At 40.0% G+C, this 22,975-nt stretch overlaps 2 protein-coding genes across 3 annotated transcripts; both read left to right on the top strand.

Moving 5' to 3' along the window:
• The first annotated feature begins 695 nt into the window (after window positions 1-695).
• ncaph (non-SMC condensin I complex, subunit H) lies at window positions 696-12,288 on the top strand. 2 transcript variants are annotated; one of them, XM_010751937.3, is made up of 18 exons: window positions 696-825; window positions 1,780-2,002; window positions 2,112-2,202; window positions 2,556-2,648; window positions 3,192-3,309; window positions 3,398-3,546; window positions 5,951-6,140; window positions 6,319-6,401; window positions 6,744-6,931; window positions 7,126-7,271; window positions 7,546-7,652; window positions 8,660-8,779; window positions 9,752-9,859; window positions 10,135-10,278; window positions 10,393-10,503; window positions 10,681-10,757; window positions 10,984-11,059; window positions 11,500-12,288. In XM_010751937.3, exons 2-18 carry the CDS (start codon window positions 1,785-1,787, stop codon window positions 11,557-11,559), a joined length of 2,079 nt encoding a protein of 692 aa, XP_010750239.1. In that variant the 5' UTR covers window positions 696-825; window positions 1,780-1,784; the 3' UTR covers window positions 11,560-12,288. The 2 variants fall into 2 exon arrangements, with proteins under 2 accessions (XP_010750239.1, XP_010750240.1); XM_010751938.3 differs by having other exon boundaries at window positions 713-825; window positions 1,750-2,002.
• A 1,821-nt stretch (window positions 12,289-14,109) lies between these two features.
• vamp8 (vesicle-associated membrane protein 8 (endobrevin)) lies at window positions 14,110-22,684 on the top strand. Its single transcript, XM_010751940.3, has 3 exons — window positions 14,110-14,309; window positions 17,465-17,632; window positions 21,207-22,684. Exons 1-3 carry the CDS (start codon window positions 14,295-14,297, stop codon window positions 21,390-21,392), a joined length of 369 nt encoding a protein of 122 aa, XP_010750242.1. The 5' UTR covers window positions 14,110-14,294; the 3' UTR covers window positions 21,393-22,684.
• The last annotated feature ends 291 nt before the right edge of the window (window positions 22,685-22,975 follow it).

Below are 22,975 nucleotides of genomic sequence, written 5' to 3'. Positions count from 1 at the left end.
ATTTAATCCAATGTCACAGCAGTGCTGCAGTCTGCATCATGCATTGAGACTTTTTACTGCCATCTAGTGAGCAGTCATTGCTCTTCCATCATTGTCGACTAAATTTGTCCAATAGAAGCGAATAGATTAAATCCACACTGGGCCTCCAATTCATCACATTTTCTACCTAATTAGCAAGAGCTTTGTAATGTCATTTTAATTACTGTGGCTTTTTAAGTAATTCATATATTCTTCCTAATTTGCACAACATTCATTAAGAGACCCTTTTAAAGAGATATCATCATACTCAATTATGAGAACTAAATCTGCAGATTTCTACTCTCCACTTGAATTGATGAAAAATGGATTTATGGAACGAGGAAGCTGCAGGAAGGAAGGAAGGGACAGTAGGTTTGTAATGTTAAAGAAAACAATGATGACATAAACCAAAGCCATTCCTCTAAATGTCACGTGCTACGTGTAAAAAAGTAATCTTTCCTGCCAGTAAATATAAACATTGAAGTGACATTAAGCAATAAATGAATAATAAAAACAACAACAACAACAATAATACTATTAATAATAACATTAATAATAATAATAATAAGAAGAAGAAGAAGAAGAAGAAGAAGAATGATGATATTTTAAATGGTATTTAGTTCAATAAAACTCGTCTCATTTACAGCACACAGTGGGCGTGGTTAACGTCATGACGTAATTCGTAATACGTAAACCGTTCGGCGCAAAAATTCAAACACCGAGCAGGAAGAAAGAGCGCAGCGTCTGTTACATTAGGAGTTCTCCGCAATCTGAAGAAAGCCGCTCCGGGTTCCAAACACTGCACAGGTACGCTGAGTCCACCGAGGAACACGCTGTACAGCTGCCCTCTGTCAGCAAGCCAGGCAGCCGACAATAACAGTGAAAACACGTTCGTGTTAGCTAATGCTAACCGAAGCTAATGTTGTTATGCTAAAGTTAGCTTGTGTCGACTCAGCGAGGAGTTTTTTTTTTTTTTTTTTTTTTTTTTTTTACGGTGGTAAAAATAACGTGTGAACATGTACACAGCTTTAGCTTTAGCTTCTCGTTAGCTACTTAAAGTCCCCCTCATGGTGTCTCTGCGGTCTCTGTGTCTGATGAGTGTCGTTCTACAACTTTGATTCCAAAAAATTGTTAACTTACGTAAAGCCAAGCCCTGATCTGAACTGTGGACCACGATACACACTTTACCTTTAGTCCATCCCAGAGAAGTCTGTGTATGAGAGTCTGAACAGCTTTCTCACGTTTTTCTTACCCCTTGTCTCAACTTTTTTGAAACGTGTTGCAGGCGAATTAAAATTGATATTTACAAAAACGATAAACATTAGTCTGAACATTAACAATATGTCTTTGTACTGTGATACTACAGGGTTTGCAACACAGTCTAATTCTGTTTGATATTTATCTATGGTTAAAGTCTTATTCACTAAAATGTCTCCATCAACCAGTTAACGTGACTTTAATGTGGGGAAAACTTTATTCTTTGATTTAAAGGCATATTTACATATCATGAGTTTATTGTGTTTAACCACCATCGCTTCCTTGATATGTGCACACATACGAGTAATGTGAGTCCAGTTTCATGTTGATTTCAATGTACATACACAGCTTTTGGCATAAACATCAAACCTGGATTTAAACATTGACTCCAAACAGCCATCTGCACATCTACAATTTTGTCTTTCAAACACTGAACCAGATCAGCTGTTTTTCTGATAGTGAAACTTTTAACAGGTAGCCTCCATGCTTGCATTTTGTCTCCAGCTGAGATGAGTACCGCTTCCACACCTGTCTCCCGGGTACGCGCAGGATGGACGTCATCCTCCTTAAAGAACAAGGGTCTGTCCCCTGCCGCCTGCAGCACCCCGCTGCTGGCAGCCTTCCCTGGCAACGATGATGAACAGGAACGACGTCAGCGGCGAAGATCAAGAGTCATCGACCTTCAAGCTGCCAATGACTCCTCCTTCAATGACTCTGCATCTCATAGGTAAGCTGTTTTGAATTTTGTTTATGATTTTGTAGATTTTTTAACTCACTTTGATTTCCAACATTTTAAATTAGAAAGCTAATGCAAATCTAATCTAATATGTATGCAGTGCTGCAGGAACTCCTGCTGCTGTGCCCAAGTTGTCAAACGCACAGATCTCAGAGCACTACTCCACCTGCATAAAACTCTCCACTGAGAATGTAAGTATACCATGTGTGCATCCTGATACTGTCAGTACAAGTAAAAAGTTTGGACATACCTTCTCATTCAGTTTTTTTTAAATTACTGTCTACATTGGTGTCTACACTGTTCATCAACAATGTTGTAAATTAAAAACCAGGGAATGAGAAAAGGTCTCCAAATTTTTGACTGGTACTGTATGTACTTCATATAGTGTCTGGGTCATTCAGTTTTTCCCATACATTGCATTTTACAGGAATTACAGTAGAAACATTTTTTTCTCTTTGTTTTTTAAATTTCTGTGTGTTTAAGATATATTAAAAGAGCTATAAGGAAAGCTGTACTGATGTATTAATGTTTTTCTTTTCGGCAGAAAATCACCACCAAAAATGCTTTTGGTCTACATCTGATTGATTATATGGCTGACATTCTCAAACAGAAGGATTCTGAGCTCACAAACTTCAAGGTTTGAGTTTTTAAAAAATCTATTATTAATTTTAATTTAATGAATATGAATAAAAATGTATCACAGTTTATCTGCTGAAGCAATTTCCCGTTTTAAAATTTTCATAATCACGAAAAACCTAAAACACACCCATTGTCTTTTGTCAAAAGTGTGTGAAGATGAAATTCATATTTTTTTATAATTTACTCGACTTGACCCAGATAGAAGGCTTGGTTGGTTACAGTGCCTACATCTTGAAATATTAACTAATAATTAAATATTGAAATTTTACTTTTTTTTTTTAAACCCAGTGAAGCAGAGCGTTTAAGTCTTAAATTCAGTTTAGAGGTCTTGATAAATGATGTTGTCTGCTAGTCTGCAACATCCTGAGTTAGAGATAACTTAATTAAAGCTGCAGACACACACAAAGTTTTCAGGAGATTGTTTTAATTATTTCAGATTTAAGTTTTATTCGAGGAAACTGCCAGTAAAGAATTATTGTTAGATTTCTTTCACGAGCAGTTTGTATGATCTTTGCATTGATACCATGTCTGTGTCCTGAAGGTGGCAGCTGGCACTCTGGATGCTAGTACAAAAATTTATGCTGTGAGGGTGGATGCTGTTCATGCGGATGCCTACAGGGTGCTGGGTGGCCTGGGTGCAGAGACCAAACCTGGAGAGGGTGACAGCCTATTTACTTTTATACTTTCTTTAGAGTGGTCTGCCTGCATGTTTCCTTATTTCCTTTCCTCTCTTTTGAGGATGTACAGACCATGGACTGAAAGAGGAGGACAGAGAGGAAGGAGTTGCTGGAGGTGAAGTGACTGCTAAGCAGCCGAAGAAGAAGAGGCCTCCTAAAAGGACTGTGGAGCAGAACCTGAGCAACATCAATAGTGCAGAGTCTGAGAGAAAGTGTGAGGTATGGTGTTATCTTTACAGAACAAATAATAAACCCATAACACTGAAATATAATGAATAACCCAAATTGAATAATAGTAGCTATTCCATCCACACAAACCCCTTGAGGAACTCAGGAACTAAACCTGTGTCTCAATCAGAGCAGCCAGGAATATATTTAGTTCCGTGGAGCAGAAAATGTCAGGTGTTCTACTCCAGATGTTTCCAGTGCTGAACCTGTTGGCACCCTACTGCTAACCCCCCAACGCATAGACCCTGCTGTGCTGTACCCCTACTACTTCAACTTTACAAAACAAAGAAGAACTTGCCACTTGGATCATTAATGAAGTAGTCTGAGTAGTGGACATTTATAAATATCAAAGTTATGTTTTCCGACGGTACTACTTACTAAACTACCGCTGCCCGTTTCCCTACATAGCGGCCGCCTCTACTCTCCTCTCGGCTTCTCACTGCATGCTACTCCCTTGTAAACAAACCAACATGGCAACTACTGCAACCAAACTACACAGCTCCTGAATGATTGGCTGTTTGCCTGTTACTGGTAACGTCCAGGGATATGATAGGCTGTTTCCGCACGCTAGGTCCACCCGTCTTTTAGCTGACTGGCTGTTTGTGCGTTTCTGCCGGCAAGAACGAACTCCACGAAGACAGCTCCACTTCAATAGAAATTCGCTTTAAACACGAGACAACACACTCACCACGGCAGACACCGGGCCCGAGCAGCGAGTCTTCTGCGGAGGCGTCGTCAGTGGCGACACTAACTTTGCTCAAAATAACAAACTCGTTGTTTCAAACTTGTTTCAGTCTATTTCTTACTTCACCAGTATTATGTTTATCATGCACCAAACAACATTATGAGTAATTAATAAGTATTTATAACTTGTACAAATACATTGCAATTCATAAAAATAATAATAATAAAAAATAATTTTAAAGAAACCCGGAACTGTGATACTTTGTCTGGTATAGTATCGTGGTTACTCATTTTGGTATCGTGACAACTCTAGAAATAATTTTAATCCACAGATCATCAGGCACTGTAGAGTTTTCACTCCATTTCCACAAACATCTAAGTGACGCAACAATGAATACAAACAAGACAACACTTTGTTGTTTCCTCTTTTGTGAAATTAGCATTTTAAATACCACCATGATTTGTAATCAATTACACCGGGGAACAATTTGAAAACAATTCTGTTGAGTTAGATTTTTATGCTGATTAAAACTAAAATTGGCATGCTGATTCCAAAATTGCAGTCAGTTTTTTTCTAGCACATCAAGTTTTTTTCCCACAGCTTACCCTTAGATAAGCAAAATTCCACTGTAGTAAGACTTGCCAGCTGATTACGACTCATCTACAGCTACGTGGCAAATTGTTTGTACAGTCACACTGAGACAGTGCGGTAAGAGGTATGTGCAGCTCCCAATAGGTCAGTACTATCAATATCTGCAAACAGAAAGCTAGCATAGTAGGAATGATGTGGCTTATCTCTTAACCTTGTAACCATGGGCATACCGTTGTAAGTTCTATTTGATTTGATGCTGTTTTTGTAGTTTTCAAAGCTTGTAACTATTCCATCTTAGTGTTTGATTTCCATAGGTATATATTTCCTTTGTTCCAGATCAGGTCTGCTCCTGCTACTCCTCGTCGTAAATGCCTAAACAGCCCTGACTCCTTTTGCTATATTTGTGCTAGTTTCACCATTCCAAGTCAGAGGGCAAACATCAGTGCATTTGTCAAACAAGCATATTTTGCATATTTTTAAACTCTGTGATCAAGACAAGCCATGGGCCCCTCACAAAGTGTGCAAGCAGTGTGTCAAGAGTTTACAGATGTGGACCAAAGTAACATGTGAAAAGTTGGCATTGGGTATCCCCATGGTTTGGCGAGAGCAAAAAAGTCATTGCACAGACTGTTACTTTTGTTTAGTGAAAACAAGCACATATCTGTTAAGTAGTTTTTTTCATATTTTTTAAGAAAACGGGGATCCTTTAGTTCAAAAACTTGACGTGATAAAACTGAGATCAGTTTTGGATTCCGCACCCAAAAATTAGTTAAAAACAGCTGTCAGACCTAACTCAACAAAAATTGTGTCCCCCAGTGTTATTAGACACGGGGAAATAAACTGAAGTAGCATTGATGGATATTTGAATGAATTAAACCTTTATTGCGCCTAGGGTCATTTGTTCTCTGCTTCTGCAGATTATTTGAATCTCTGGTCTTCATTAGTATTTTCATACCCAGCCAATCCTCAAATAACCAAAAAACATGAATATGAATGAAGGACACTTTCCTCTCAAGTCTGTTTTAGTGCACCATAAACCTTATGTTATTTTTTATTTATTTGACCGCATTTCTGTTATAGTGCTGTGGACATAAGCAATAGTTTTTCTTTCCCTCCCAGGTGGACCCCATGTTTCAGCGGATGGCCTCATCTTTTGATGAGAGCAGCACAGCCGGCGTCTTCCTGTCCGTTCTCTTCAGTGAAAACAGTCGCTGTGAACTACTTTTTCCTTCCTACATGACCCTCCTTCAGTCCAGACCGTCTTACTCTCCCCCTCCTCCACAGGGAGTCCCTGTATCCCCGTTCATGGGTAAGAAATATTTACAAAGCCGAAAATTGTATTTCTGTAATTTATGTAAATCTTTTGGTGGCTGTTAAGTGTTTGTGTGAACCTAAGTGCCAGTTAGTTGTAATCTCACCTCCTTTTGAGCTGCTCCTCAGTAGTATTGAATAATAAAATCAATCTTTCTGTGCTGTGTTTCTGCCAGCTGGACTTCAACGTTCCCAGGAGAAAAGCTCCATCTGCCCCTCTCTGCAGGACTTCTCCTTTACTAGCTGGAACCCTGAGCAGGTCAACCATATAAACCAAACCTAATAAATATTAGTATTATAAATCTGAAAAGATTCTTTCATATTTGTTAGATGAAGTGGCAATAGAAATGGCACTTCCTCTCTGAGGTAGAAAGAAATGCTAACCATATGTCTGATCCTCCATTATGTCTCATATCATATTCTCTTATTGTTGCTACTTGTAACAAGTGCTTCTATAATATCATGATCATCATGTTCGAGGTCATTTTGTTGTCAATTGTTGTTGGACATTTTGCCATAATCAATATTCTCAGATGGTCTTATACAACTATATGAGTCAGATCCCAGTGTGCCGTCTGTCTGACTACATATCTTCTTTCAGACCATGAATCAGCTCTTGGAGAAGATGAAGCAGGGTGAACACGTGTTTGACGTGAACGCTGAGCCCGAGCCTGAAGAAGATGACTGCCCTGAATTTGATGCCGACTATGAGGGTGGACAGGGTGACTATGAGGAGGGGACCAAAGAGCACAAGGAGGGTTGTGAAGCCTCTGGCTCTGGCAATGGAAGGTAACAATGGATTGCAAGGTGCAACAGTGTTTGCCTTCTGATTAATTGATTTTTGGTTTGATTTCTGGTTTTAACTTCATCAGATTTTATAGTCTCAAGGGGACTATGTAAAATCTTTTCAGCCTCCATTAAGAGAAGATTAATTAGTGTTTGTTGTTGAATGGTTTTTCATGCTGGTGTGTTTGGTGGCACAGAGATGTGATTCCAATTGGACAGGCAGACGTTGCCACCATGTGTCTGCAGCTGTCCTCTCAGCCCAGAGAGTATTCATACTTCAGCCCCAGGACTATGGCCACATGGGCTGGACCTGGCTACTGGCAGTTCAAGCCAAAGCACAAGTGTAAGTTAACTGTATGGCTTAACTCCTATCAATCTATTTAGATAAATGTCCTCTCTTTGTGCCGTCTTCACACAGAGCTTCACAAGACGGTTGTAGTTTCCAACCATCCCTATATATGTAATGAATGCTGTGTTATACTGACAGCATAATGTACATGTTTTTAGTTCATGTTTTGAGAAATATCAGGATAAACAGCTGAAGTTACTCTCTTGCAGAATGTGTGCAGAGTAACTGTACAGTTCTTTTTTGTCTGTTTTTATGTGTTCATCTATAGTGGACCATTTGCCTGACAAGGAGACACGTAAAAGGAAGCCCAAGAAAACCTTTGAAATTGACTTCAGTGACGATGTCAATTTTGACACTTACTTCCGCACCACAAGAGTAAGAATCCTTTCTGCTTTTGTCATTCCAAACACAACAGATCCACAGCTTAGTATTACAGGGATAGTTTGGTGTATGGAAATATGAAAAACAAATATGAACTCATGGTTATGAAAATTGAATTTCACCAAGAGTGAGCCATTAAGGACTATTGCTTGTCCAACAGTTCAAGTGTCAAAGTGTAGCCCTGTTTCCAAAGAAGTTGTTACACTGTGTAAAATGGAAATCAAAATGTGACGAACACCATGAAAATGGCACAAAGATGACTTATTAAATGTTGAAACTGAGAATTTAGTTGTTGTTTTTTTGTAAACAGATGGGTAACATGGTTGGGTCTAAAAAGAGCATCCAGAGAGGCAGATTGTTTGTGAAGTAAAGAGGGGAGGGGTTAACCACCCTGTGAAAGACTGTACTGGCAAAAAGTGCAACAATTTAAGAATAATGTTTCTTAATGTAAAATTAAGATGCCATTAAAAGGTTCAGAGAATCAGAAGAAATCTCTGGACACAAGGGACATGGCTGCTTGTGCCGCAGCTATCTGTGGGGGAAGACAAGGGCCCAGGTTTTGACACCTAACAGAGGTGGTCTGTCTCAACATGTTGCCATTATCAAAATGTGGCACTAAGGCTTTAAAACATGGCACTTTTTGGTGTAGTCATCATAGGAACACAGCATTCAACACTCTGGGAGTTATCTTTGATGTAGCAGGTGTTAGTCACATATCTCTTCCGCTTACTTACTCTGACATCCAGGAAATGTAGTTTTAGTTATGTTAGTTTAATTATTATTTCCTTAAAAATAAACATAACATAGTGGGTACTGATAACTGTGTGTGTTTTGCTTGTGAACTGGACTGTGGGCAATACAAGTATACTCTGTACTATAGTCTGTGTCAGTACTACATCTGTATCTCTATTAATCAAGTTCAGTGAAATATGACACCAAATCTGCAAATAAGTGATATCACTGTCTGTATGGATTTGTCTATTTTATATATCTATCTATAGGCTGCTACTACCAACAGCAAGTCTGCCCTCAGTGCCAGCAATAAGAAAACTACTCTACCAGCAGACTTCCAGTTTCCCCCAGAGACGCTCTCCCAGCTCAGCCTCAAACCCTCCAGCTCGGTGAGTCTTGTCAGCTGATTAGCGTGAACCACACAGATTCCTACCCAATCTGGTTGGGCTATTTACAATCATTATTCTAACGTGGTTTAGATAAATATGACTGTACACGAGTGCGACCCCATTTGCCACTGAGGCATTTTTGTAAACAACCAAGATTGCTGCCACTGATATGAAACTGTTCCTGTTCAGTCTACTCTCACGTCAGTAGGACAGTATATTTTCTCTAAAAGAAGAAACAACAGAAAGATGTTTGCTGTACTTCACTCTGCATTTATAGCTTTAATTACTTGCTCACATGGTTTGTTGCTGTGATTGGTTGAACTTCTACATTTAGTCATTTAGAAGATGCTTTTATCCAAAGCGGCTTACAGAGAAGGGAACAATCAAGGTATAGTGCAAGCAAAAAATGCTAGTGACAGTCCTTAAGGAGTAGATTTGTCGTTCATTGCAGGAGTGCAGCAGTTGTGAGTTAGCATATGCCTGTATAAGGGCGTTCAAGTAGGTAGGTGCAGTACCGGAGACAACTTTGCAGGCGAGCATTAGAAATTTGAATTTAATGCAGGCTGCAGATAGCCAGTGGAGCTCATTGAGCAGCAGGGTGACATGTGACCTTTTGGGATGGTTGTAGACCAGGCACGCCGCCACGTTCTGGATCATCTGAAGAGGTTTCACTGTGGAGGCTGGGCCAACACTGTTAGCAGTGAAATAAATTCACACAACAGCGTTTTATTTTATTTCCTGGAGCTAAAGTTACAGACATGTTAGACTGTAGCACCTGAGATCTCCTCCAGCATCCTCTGAGTCAGATGTTGGCCGAATTACATCTTTATGAATTGAGTCCATACGAACATCAGAAAAATGTAAATCAGTCACTGGCTTTTTATATAAGTAAGACTTTTTTTACTAAATTGAGATGCTATAATGTATAAATATGAGTATCAGTAAGTAGGGTTGAAACTGCATTTACTCTAGTTGAGTCAAGAAGGTCAGAAGAGGCTGTCTGGGGAGCTTGGAGAAGGGATCGGAGACTACGACTACAACAATGCCAACGACACAACCAACTTCTGTCCAGGTCTTGAGGTCTGTACTCCACCTTCTTATATATAATATTTGTTTTTTCCTATTTCAACAGCCTATTACTGCAAAGCAAACAATTTCATAACTAATGAGTCATCACTACCTCCATTGAATCAGATCCTTTCACATATGTTGGCGTATGTGTGACACCTTCTTTTAATGAAACCATTTTAATGCTGTTTGTTGTTGCTGTATTTATATTATGTATAGTATATGATGATGATGCTGATGATGAACCTGACTAGAAACCACATCTCACATTCCATATTCCTCTCCAGGGCGGTGACAGTGATGATGATGTTGAAGGATTTGCTGGTTTAGACAATACCCAGCCTTCAGGTGACAACATACCTCTAGCCTCACAAGATCTAGAGGGCATCTCTACCTATGGGGAGGATGATCTAGTACCTGAACCACACAGGGTGAGTAACACAGGCCTCTTGGTTTTTAAGACTTAGCATCAAAACTTCTGTAATAATATTTTCAAGACTGGGTATTGTTTTTCTGAACAGTTCACAAACTTGTACTTGTACTAGGTCAACAAGATCGAGATCAACTACGCAAAGACGGCAAAGAAAATGGACATGAAGAGACTTAAGAACAACATGTGGACTCTTCTGACCGAAAGCCCAGAAAAACGCACAGAGGTGAATGATACTGACACTGTACAAGCTCCTTTTTTATTTCTGCAGGCATTTACTGGGTTTGAAACTCTAGTCTCAGGTCATTGTTCACATTTGGTGGGTAGAGTGGACATGCAGCCTGTGTATATATTGTATCTGTGTGCCTCTGTTTTAATTATGCTTTTTTAATGTGTAATACAGGAAGTGTCAGCTGTGGAGAAATCAGAGGTGTGTGGGGACAAAGCCTTCAGTGAGACCACAAAGACACTGCTTCAAAGGTACCAGCAGACCTCCTGCCATGTCACAGTATTAAAGAGAAAAAATAACAAACCCATGAAGACGTCTAGTATACATTTGTGTGGGTGGCAGCTATGCATCATTTGGATCCTGCTGTTAACCAGCTAACAGCAGAACTTAAGCTTACTGCTTCCTTAAGGCGATGGGTTTGAACAGCATGAATAATGGAATGTCTCTCTTCCTCTTTACCTCTTTGCGGTGGTCCAGGTTGCCAAACACAATGGCTCAGAACCTTTCAGTGCCTCTGGCATTTGTTGCTCTCCTTCATCTTGCCAATGAAAAGGTGAGTTTTGTTTATTATGAAAAAAAAAGAAACTGCATTTTTCTGTTGGTTAGAGAAAACAGGAGTTTAAAGCAGAGATGTTGCTGTTGATGCTATGTGCCTGGTATCTCTGATGTTTCAAATCATGAAAGATGCATCAAACTCACTCACCCTGCTTGTCCTGTTAAAACAGATCATGTCCAAATGTTCTGTAACATTCTAATTCAATTTATAGGAATATAACCACATAATGTCAAACACAAGTTTAACACTCCAAAAATGATCCGTGGGTCCCTGGACTCACTACATTGAAGACCTGAACTTTTCTAAAAGAAGAAAGAGTGCAGTCAGTATTTGTAATACTTGGCCTAGAGTAACACTTACTGAAAAGGGCTTAGTGTTAGTGTTCATGTCTATTTATTGTTGTGTGTGTGATATACAAACTGTTTTGTTTTTAACAGAATTTGGAGCTGGTGAAGGTTGATGACATGTCGGATATCATCATCAGACAAGGCCACTGAGGTGAAATGAATGATGGGATATTGTCTGAAGAGTCATTTTTATTCTTTTTTGCTGTCCTCTCTTATTCTTGTCTTCTATATCTACTTTGGTGTTATTTAGTAAAAGCAGTATGTAATCAGGACCTGTTCCTTTTTATTCTGTACCCTTGCTCATCCTGTGTAGATAATTTAACTGATCAACCACCACACAAAAAAATTTATATTGTCAAAAGAAATAAAACCTTTTTTAAAAAAAAAAAAAAAAAAAAAGAGGAAAATATTAAGCCTTTTTTTAAATGACTCTTCATGATTCCAAGAATGAAATGTACTAATGCTAATGCCTGCCAGGGAAATAGTTTTCCAAAACTGTCATAATGACTTGGGTTATTTTCAGCTGCTTGTTATTCAGAGCAGCCTGCAGCAGTGTCTGACGTGACAGCAGGTAATGAACAGTATTTAGGCCTCACCACCGTCATTCTAGATAGAGGTGAAACAGGTTGATCAGGCTTGATGCTGCTGGTTGGGTGGGACTTGTTATGACGTCAGCTGAGCTGAGAAAGCCACAACAGTTTTATGTTCTTAAGAAGAGTTATGTCACTCATCGATTTATATGAAATCTTAGCAGTAACTATGTAATTATAATCCCAAATTTTTACCACTATCTTTTGCTAATGTGGATCATTTTCTACAACGATAATAACTTCTGATAGCAATCTGTAACATGGAACATTGCTGCTGATGTCGAGATAATCGAGTTCTCAATACTAGTTTCCTGTGATGGGTGGATACCGAGCTGAGAGTACATGTTGAACCAGCTGCACTGCAGCTTAAATGTTGGAAGATTACAACATGAGTTTGGAGAACACCGTACTCACACTACATATCATGTCATGATTGCCCTTAGAACTGAGTCACTGGTGGCATCCCTAGGTTACATGGGGTCAGGCGTGGGCCTTGAGGTAGACAGTAGTAGTAGTTTGGCTTTGCTTGAGGAAAGCAGGTGCCAGCCTATCAACGTTGACTGTTGACCAGGCTTTCAAAACAATAACCAGACAACAGTGTCTACAGACTAGAATGTGCTGACAGTAACTCTAACAAAAACATTCTCTTTGACTATGTATGTGTAACATAAGCTGTAATAAATGTTATCAGAAATATGTACAGTCTTTCCTGTTATCATTTAAAACATTACATGGACATGTCTCCCCTAGTTTGAGTGTAATCCAATTGTGGTAAATATGTTCAGCTGTACTCGAGTATTTGTTCTGATTACATTACTTATGATCAAAAACTAGCAGGTCGGCAACTTTGCTAACAGCCAAAGGTCAACAACAGCAGACACAGCAGCAGCTAATATTACTGACTAGTCCAACAGCAGTCAGCCCAGCTCGCCGTCTGTCTTTCAGCCTTTTATTTTACCAAGCTCTTCTTCCTGGTGGTCCAAAATGCCTGTGGTACAAACACTAACACTTCCCTGGTGCTCTAAGCTGTCTCGGCAGCCCAGCTAAGAGTTGTGGTGGAGCTGCCAGAAATAAAATATGATCTAGTTTCACCAAAATCAGGGAAACGGCTGGTGGTGTGTGACTGAAGAAACAAATTTAGATCAGCACTAGTCATGAGTCCGTCAAACTCCTGAAGTTTACAAGTGGAAAGGGTGTTTCCTATAAAGGGGGTGGGTGTGGAAAGAACCCAGTCTCACCTTCTGCTTTCTGGGCACTATCATGACCTCAACTGAGAGCTGAACATGGGCTTAAATCTGCCGTTTCTCACGAATTGTGGGAAGGCCAATTTTCCAGGGAAACTGGAATATTGTAATCCACATGATCAGGAATTATCAGTGGTTCAACATGATTATGATCTGTCTAATAAATGCTGAAAAATATTGGGGGACCTACTTGGAACTATAAACTTTTGACTTAAATTGGAATACTCACGCAACATTGAAGTCATTGTTAGCTGATCAAAGAGCTGATTGGCAACATGTTTTCATGAATGTTGCCACATAGATGTCTTCATGCCCGGACTCTGCAGTTTGGGGCAGATTGGACAATGCACACCAAAGTTAAAACAACTACTACTACTCCATGGCGAACCATCAAAATACCACCACACACACAGAAACACCATTCAACAAAGCTTCAAACCTTTAAGAACGAGCCATGGAAGCTGCTCTTTAGGGTGTGCTATCCAGACATTTTGGCATCTCATGCATGTACAAATTCATATTTTTTTCAAACACATTAAGTGCTAAAACTAAATGATACATATTTTGTTTGAAGTCTAATTATGAAGAAAACATGTATGTATGTAACTATGAGAATGGCTAGAGTTGACTCACTTGTTCATTCTTAAATCAAGGGTCATGACTTTTAAATAACAGTGCTGTTATTTTAGTTTATATGCTAACGATGCTAGGTAGACCACAGATTAATACAACAGGATCTTAATAGTGCTGTGACTTCCTGTATACTCTTTGAAGGCTCTTCCACTTTACAGTATCAGTTCAATCCGCACGAGCTCCATTCCACGGGAAAAAGTTGGGGAGTGTACTTTATTTTGAAAGTCTGAGCGGAAGTTGTGGTTGTGTTACGGACAGTCGAGGCGGAGGAATTCAGTTTGAAGAAAAAACAACCAGGAAGTTGAACGAAGGAGGAAACGTTTTCTTGAGAGAAACATCAAACCTCTTCAAAGAGGTTTTCTACAAACTGAGTAGAACTGCGTCAGCTGGACAGGAAGTCGATCCACCGGGCTAAAGGATGGACTTTGATCCGGTAGGTGAAACAGGCAAAGTGGACATCTCGTTGATAATGGCTGAAGCTTGAGCAGCCTGTTTGACGTCTACACGACGGTCAGCAGGTGTGTTTCCGGATAGAACAAGTTCCATTTGACTGAAAAGTGTTCCAACTGCGCGTGAATAAGAGTTAAATAGTTACAGAAGAGAACATGAACTTTTCAGAGCCTAGAAAGAAGCGCGAGTCTTGCGACAAAATGGCCTAACTGCACAAAGTGCTGAAAAGACGCAGTCTGACGGAGACGCGTTTCATTCGTGAAGCTAGTGTTAGACACTTTGACCTGCTACTATAACTTGATTATTAGTTTATAATTTATTTATTTTCTATGTTATCTATCGTCAGCTATTAATTTGAGCCGCGCACAGAAAACGCCAAACTCCACTCAAAGATGTCTGCTGCCTTTGAGGCTAACACTTGTTGCTCAGTGCATTCCTTTATTTCTCATCTTCTTAACGCCACACATAAAAGATAGAAAACAGAATTTACCAAAGGGGATAACAAAAAGTTGTTGTTGTTGTTGTTGTTGGTGGTGGTGGTGGTGGTGGTGGTGGTGGTGGTGGTAGTAGTAGTAGTAGTAGTAGTATTAGCTGTAAAAGCTGCAACGTTTGAGCTTTTACAGCTTCAACTGACAGCCTGCTAGCTTCTGTTTGGTCACATTCAAATGGAAAGCTGACACACACACACACTGTGTAACATTTTGTATGAACACAGCTGTGAAAGCTGTCATTAAACTGAATGAAGTCGTGCATTGCTATTTAAAGCTCACCTGTCACCTGTGCCATGGCTTTGCCACAGTTGGCTAATATTTTGGACTTGCTTTGAAGGACACAGGAAGTCCTGGGACTAAGCAGAGGTGGCACAACCCTGTCTTCATTGTGTCTTCTGCAATCCGTCAGCGCTGTGCTATGAACACAGCCTGAGACAGTTCTCAGGCTTCATGGGCTCTAATTAGTGTTTGTTGGAGGCTGTTGACATCAACCTCTGCTGAACAGTTACAGTTACAGACTGCACTTGTCCTGACTCGGCTGTGCTAAAGCCACAGGCTGGTTTTCCTGGAGCACGCAGGATTTATTACTGTCAGCGTTTATTGGTGTGCTCTGAAAATCTCACAGCCTGTCTGTCCTATGTTCAAACCTCGTCCTGTGCACTTACAGATTATGGTTTTCACATTTGACTAGATTTGAATGTGCGCATGAAATCCACTCTTTACATTTTTACAGCAGTGATGTAACATTTCAACAGCATTCACATTTCAGAGAGCACTTCCTTATTACAAGTATCGGCTTATTATTGACAGGGTGCCTTATCTGTCGGCCTTTTGTTTGAGTTGACAGGTTTGACTCGGAGACTCGAGTCACTTTCTGTACACGGCAGAGGAAACACGTTTAGTAAGTATTTGTATAGAAGAAAGAATGTAGCTGTCGGTCCAGGAGTGTCTCATACTGGCAATGTCTCCTCTCTGTGGATGCCTGACACTTGATAGCTGTCCACCATTCAGAGGGCCTCACTGAGCCACTGGCACTAAAACAACCTGGTTTATATGGCAGCTAACTAATAGAAGAGTTAAATAGGATGTACAGTGAGGCATCTGATGAATGCTGAAATAAGGTTGGATGGGCAGATATAGAACAAAAATGTGTACGATGAAACGCGGAAGTCACAACACACATCGGACATGATCAAAAGAATCACCTCTTACAATGTTGTAAGAGGTGATTTGGATGATCCTGCATAAACCAACAGATCCACAGGAAGCTGAAAAGAGGGAAGGAGGAGATAATGGAGCAATAGGAAAGAATGAAGACAGGAAGGTAACAACAGATGACGCAGCAAAACCTGCTCTGTTTCCTAGTGATGGCTTTGTTTACAGTCTGGAGCTGACTCCTGGGACTGTATGCAGACTCTCACACACACACAACACTGCATAGAACAATTCTTTGAAATTACACCTACAACTGTGTAAGATCACAACTTCCTTCTTCCTCCTGCAGCAGGCATTCCCAGAGATTTACAAACAGAGCTGTCACATACAGCAGGGAGGACTGAAATGACTCTCAAAGACACCACCAGTTGTCTTCTACATTCTTGTCTGTACCACTGACAGTGTGAAGAATGGATGTTGTATGCATGACGTCAGTGTGGTGGCTTTTGCCACTGACAGGTTGGCAGTCCTGCCTCTTCCACCTCTCGCCTAATCTAAAAATCAGCACAGACATTGATGGACTTGGGCAGGCTGAACAGCAGAACATGGAGACTGACTCACTTCTGGAGCCAGCCTCAAGCGGCTGTTTGAAGAACTGGGCAGGCTGTTCTGCCAGTGGTTGGTTTTAAAAATGTGAGCAGGCCTCTCAGTAGAGCCCATTGAAAAGATAACATTGTTTTTGCCACCAGAGCAAACCACATATTCACAGAGGCCAGGCAGTGTCGCAGGGCCAGTGATTTAGTATTATACTTCCATGAAGTTCAGGGGTTGTATTAAACAAAGTGAATATAACCCTGACCGACCTTAAGTCATTTCCTACAGTGCAACTTAATGCTCACTTCATATAAACTACATGTGAAGCCCAGACAGCCCACAAACACATGAGACATTATCCAAGTGTTTCCACACACTGAGCAGTAAACCCATTAACATCAACTTTCAAAGTAAAGATGCTAAAACAAGCTAACATCTCTTATTTATGTTAAAAATGTCTTGAACAAACTTGAACTGTTGTACATGTTCATGCAAGAAAACAAAGTATTCCATGAATAATTCAGCTAAATATGATCATTAACCTTCTTTTGATGTAAAAGACTGGACATGCTTTTTTAAAAACATTGAATCAAAAACAACACAAGCTCCTTGGAGTACGTTGAATTAAAGGAATCAGAAGCAACAGGCCCATCACTTTGATGAATATCTTATGAATGTGTCAACTAGAGGCACTATATGCAAAGAAACTGACTTAATGATTAACCCTTCATATACTCCACAAGCTGAATTTACTATATGGTGACACACACTGCTCTCAGGACAACAGGAACATTCAGCATCATGTGGTTTATAGCCCTGACAAATAGAAATCTAATATTCCTCAGCAAAAATCATAATTCTTCTGCTTATAATAACCTTTCATTTATCTGTATATCAGGAGCATGGAGGAGTCGCTGCAAAGCCGGAGCCACAGGACAAGGTGCAGGCCTTGCAGAATCAGGTAGATGGAGTGAAAAACATCATGACACAGAATGTGGACCGGATCCTGGCTCGGGGAGAGAGACTGGACGAACTCATGGACAAGTCAGAGGACCTGCAAGCAGGGGTCAGTCACAGCACAGGACTTTATGTTTCATGTTCTCTGTTTATGTGTTAAAGTGAGTTGAGATGGAACGATGTGCGTCTTTGGAATTTTGATTAAAGCTCTTTTTAGTTCTAGCTGCAGCTTTTTTGGTGATTGAACTCATTAACCCAGACCCTGGGTGTCTGTTCAGTGCCACACTGCACACACTCTGTTGACCATTCACTGTAGACGGTTTGATTGTGTCATAGCAGAATAAGTACAGGTTGAACTGATGACAAAACTACTTGATGTCAAATGTCTGCCATGAATAAGGTGAAACACTTTTAGCTTTATAGCAGGTTATATTTCTCTGCTCTGAGTATATGGAATTATGTAACATCTCACAGAGACATTTTGGAATTATTAATTAATAGCCTTAAACTTAAACTTAAATTTTAAACTTAAAATTAAAATTTGAAGTTTAAGGCTTAAAATTGAATTGAATTGAATAGATTTATCTAATGATAGTGATGGCCATGTCAGTGAAGCACCATGCATTCTCTCACTCTCATATCCCTCACTCTCGTATCTCTCACTCTCATGTCTCTCACTCTCATATCCCTCACTCTCATATCTCTCACTCTCATGTCTCTCACTCTCATATATCTCACTCTCATGTCTCTCACTCTCATATCCCTCACTCTCATATCTCTCACTCTCGTCTCTCACTCTCATGTCTCTCACTCTCATGTCTTTCACTCTCATATCTCTCACTCTCGTCTCTCGTCTCTCATCTCTCTCATTCTCATCTCTCTCACTCTCATATCTCTCGTATCTCTCACTCTCATATTGCTCACTCTCATATCTCTCACTCTCATATTGCTCACTCTCGCTCTCTCTCGCTCTCATATCTCTCATATCTCTCGCTCTCTCTCGCTCTCTCTCGCTCTCATATCTCTCATATCTCTCGCTCTCATATCTCTCGCTCTCATATCTCTCATATCTCTCGCTCTCATATCTCTCACTCTCACATCTCTCATCTCTCTCACTCTCATATCTCTCACATCTCTCACTCTCATATGTCTCGCTCTCATATCCCTCACTCTCGTATCTCTCACTCTCATGTCTCTCACTCTCATATATCTCACTCTCATGTCTCTCACTCTTATATCCCTCACTCTCATATCTCTCACTCTCGTCTCTCACTCTCATGTCTCTCACTCTCATGTCTTTCACTCTCATATCTCTCACTCTCGTCTCTCACTCTCATCTCTCTCACTCTCATATCTCTCACTCTCATATTGCTCACTCTCATATTGCTCACTCTCATATCTCTCACTCTCATATCTCTCATATCTCTCCTCTCATATCTCTCACTCTCACATCTCTCATCTCTCTCACTCTCATATCTCTCACATCTCTCACTCTCATATGTCTCGCTCTCATATCTCTCGCTCTCATATCTCTCGCTCTCATATCTCTCATATCTCTCATATCTCTCACTCTCATATCTCGGCTAAGCTAAGCAGCTGCTGTGCTATCTCTCACTCTCATATCTCTCTCACTCTCATATCTCTCATATCTCTCACTCTCATATTGCTCACTCTTATCTCTCTCACTCTCATATCTCTCACTCTCATATCTCTCACTCTCATATCTCTCATATCTCTCGCTCTCTCTCGCTCTCATATCTCTCGCTCTCATATCTCTCACTCTCTTATCTCTCACTCTCATATCTCTCATATCTCTCGCTCTCTCTCGCTCTCTCTCGCTCTCATATCTCTCATATCTCTCGCTCTCATATCTCTCATATCTCTCGCTCTCATATCTCTCACTCTCAAATCTCTCATATCTCTCACTCTCATATCTCTCACTCTCACATCTCTCATCTCTCTCACTCTCATATCTCTCACATCTCTCACATCTCTCACTCTCATATCTCTCACATCTCTCACTCTCATATCTCTCGCTCTCATATCTCTCGCTCTCATATCTCTCGCTCTCATATCTCTCGCTCTCATATCTCTCACTCTCATATCTCGGCTAAGCTAAGCAGCTGCTGTGCTATCTCTCACTCTCATATCTCTCATCTCTCTCTCTCATATCTCTCATATCTCTCACTCTCATATCTCTCACTCTCATATCTCTCATATCTCTCGCTCTCTCTCGCTCTCATATCTCTCATATCTCTCGCTCTCATATCTCTCGCTCTCATATCTCTCATATCTCTCGCTCTCATATTTCTCATATCTCTCGCTCTCATATCTCTCATATCTCTCACTCTCATATCTCTCACTCTCACATCTCTCATCTCTCTCACATCTCTCGCTCTCATATCTCTCACATCTCTCGCTCTCATATCTCTCATATCTCTCACTCTCATATCTCTCGCTCTCATATCTCTCATATCTCTCGCTCTCATATCTCTCACTCTCATATCTCGGCTAAGCTAAGCAGCTGCTGTGCTATCTCTCATATCTCTCGCTCTCATATCTCTCACTCTCATATCTCTCATATCTTTCACTCTCATATCTCGGCTAAGCTAAGCAGCTGCTGTGCTGGCTCCAGCTGTATTTTTTTTTTTTAACATGTATTTATTGAAAATGTGTTAATTTAACAAACAGCAACAATACAACAAGGCACATTACATAAAACAAAAAGGCACCAAGGATGAAAAATAGTAGCTGTAGTATCCACGGACATAAATCTGAACACCAAGTGTACACTCATGCTTCTAATTTATCACATGACTGTACAGTACAGGCAGCACAGTACTGTCCACAGAAGTATCTTACTTTAGAGAGAGAAGAAGAAAAATATGTTCAGTTTTCAATCCAACCATTTACATCCATATTGTTATTCTCAAAAAAAATGTAGAAGATGCTCCATGTTTTCCAAAACTTTTTCCAAAACCATTGTGATGTGACACAGTGTGTGTCTGAATTAACAACATAAACAAGCAATACATCGCTTGGCTTGCCAAATATTCAATAGAGACATAATTTTGTTAGAGGTTATAAAGCCATCTGGGTCGAGGTTTCATAAGCACAATTAGGGCTAAGGGGAACTTCCTCACCAGATCCAACATTTGCCTCCAGAATCGGAGTATCAGCAGACATTCCCACATCTAATGAAGTAAAGTCTCTTTTTGATCTTTACATTTGACACAAGTATCAGTATGTTAGGTTTAAAGTGGTGCAACTTAGCTGGGGTTATGTATAGTCTAGTTTTTAGTCTAGTAGTTTAGAGTTCGTATTTATGGATTGGGTTGGAGCTAGAAGACTTTTGACCATTCCTCCTCTGTTAAATGTCCCTGTAAGTTTGTTCTCCATGCTTGTAATAAGTTTTGTGATAATGGTTTGTACAGGAATGAAACCTGTCCCGTGGAATGTAAGAAATAAGTGTAATCTTCCAGAGTGGATCAGGAAGTTTCAAACTATTGCTCTGATTGGACAGGATGAAGCTTCTAATTTGTTTGATTTAAAAATGTTTTCCAGCTGTATATTTACTGTACGAACACAAGAGTGGTATCAATCTCTCATGTAAGTCTCAGCAGCAGTTGAATACATCTGAAATAAGTGAAACACTTCACCGTCTTGTCTCTCTTCCTGCTCAGGCTCAGCACTTCAAGCAGACGTCTCAGAAGGTGGCTCGCTCCTACTGGTGGAAAAACGTCAAGCTAATCGTGGTCATCGTGGTCATCGTCCTCATCATCATCCTCATCATCATCCTGCTGGCCACAGGTGTTATTCCTGTCAGTTCCCCCGTGCCTCCTTTAGTCCCTCCCACTGAAAAGCCATAAACACACACATATAATGTACATATAGATATAATTTAATCTTAAACATATTGCACAGTACAAAGCATTCTGTAGGCTCCTGATAATCACTGGGCTTTCTGGTGAAACCTTTATTACTTCCGAGGTAGTTTCTACTGGTAACTTTCTTGCTTATTTTGGAATTTGTGGTTAAGGAACTTTAATGAAACACTTTTGAAACCCTTTTAAAACACAATTCCATCTCATCCTTCATCAATATTTGAAATTGTGAGAAATTAAAGAAGTGTCTGGCAGGTGTGAAGTCTTCACCTGCCAGCAGACAAACACTGTCACACATCATCCCACCACATCAGCTCTGTTTGCTTTAAGGGCACAGAGGAAGTCACTTTAGTGTGTGTAGATATAAATCATGTTTTTGGATGTCTCCAGCCTCTTACTCCATATCATGTTTGACTTGGAAGTTATCACATGCACATTTTAAAAAGGACAGTTTGTATAGTTAAAAAATGAAACATGCAGTGTCTTAAAAATGTCATCAACATTTTTTTCTTAGTTTTTGTTGCAGACATTGGACAGATGCACGAAATGAAATCTGTAACAATTTTAGGTCACAGTTTATTTAATAAAAAGCTGTGATGTGTTTTGGATACATATGTTATCATTTATACCAAGCACTTCCAGTTTCAGACAATGTAGAAAAAGTAATCATTCCACTGAAATCTAAAATGTGTCTGATACTTTGTTGAATGTATGCAGTCATCACTGTTTGTCCTTTGTCCGAGGAGGGGTTTGAATAGTACACGCTCAATCTGAAAATGATACAGCTTTTGCAGTTGTGTGGTTTCTCTGCGTGCTCCCTTGAAGGTATGATGACAGAAAACTGTAGATTTGTACATTTGTCTGCCTTTTAACTGATTTATTTTTTTCCTTTCTGTGTTTTAACTGTAGAAATATTGCAGTCTAAATGTATGTTTAGTACACAATAAACAAAGCACCGGGTCAGCTGTTAAAGATCTATCACCACACTCCAGGCTCTTCCAGCCAACCAGCTGAGAGAGCTCACTTAAAGCCCCGGTTGCGTACGTGTCACAGTCACATCTTCCAACTAGAAACCTCCACCTCTGTCTGATGTGACCAGTTTAGCTGTAACTTAACTCCCATTGTTAACTGTAAATAGTCAACATATTCTTAGCCTTTAAGCAGCTAGTCAATTAAAGTTTCTGTTCGTTTAGAGGGTATTTATTTAATCCTTTGTCATTTGTATTTTCTTATCAAAAATCAATACGGATTAATAATAAAATGCTATGTTCAATGACTCTGCTGTGTATCATTCTTTACAAGTAGTTTTAGGTAGACTGTGTTCTATGTTCCTGGCTCTAATCTCTGCCTGTTTATATAGTGATACTGACCTGACCATGATCAGCTCTGTTCATACACACTTCACCTGCAGCAGGGCTCATTTTGAATCTGCATCTTCAGGTGAAATACCAGAATACGGTTTAATAGTCTGTCATCTGATGCTTTGTGGTACGATATGATAGTATTTACCTCAGTTGTATTGTAATGTTTCCCCATGTGCTGAAGTGCTACAAGATGGAGACAGGTTC

The sequence above is a fragment of the Larimichthys crocea genome, unplaced genomic scaffold, assembly GCF_000972845.2.
Source record: "Larimichthys crocea isolate SSNF unplaced genomic scaffold, L_crocea_2.0 scaffold90, whole genome shotgun sequence".
NCBI lineage: Eukaryota > Metazoa > Chordata > Actinopteri > Sciaenidae > Larimichthys > Larimichthys crocea.
Note: the sequence above shows the minus strand (reverse complement) of the source record. Positions and strands in the feature narration are given on the sequence as shown.

Bases quoted from the DNA above. Each gene is read 5' to 3' on its own strand.
- ncaph (XM_010751937.3), top strand. From the start codon at position 1,785: ATGAGTACCGCTTCCACACCTGTCTCCCGGGTACGCGCAGGATGGACG. The intron at 2,649-3,191 runs GTTTGAGTTTTT...TGTGTCCTGAAG, and splicing joins CTGAGCTCACAAACTTCAAG to GTGGCAGCTGGCACTCTGGA. The intron at 6,932-7,125 runs GTAACAATGGAT...TTGGTGGCACAG, and splicing joins TCTGGCTCTGGCAATGGAAG to AGATGTGATTCCAATTGGAC.
- vamp8 (XM_010751940.3), top strand. The intron at 17,633-21,206 runs GTCAGTCACAGC...CTTCCTGCTCAG, and splicing joins CAGAGGACCTGCAAGCAGGG to GCTCAGCACTTCAAGCAGAC.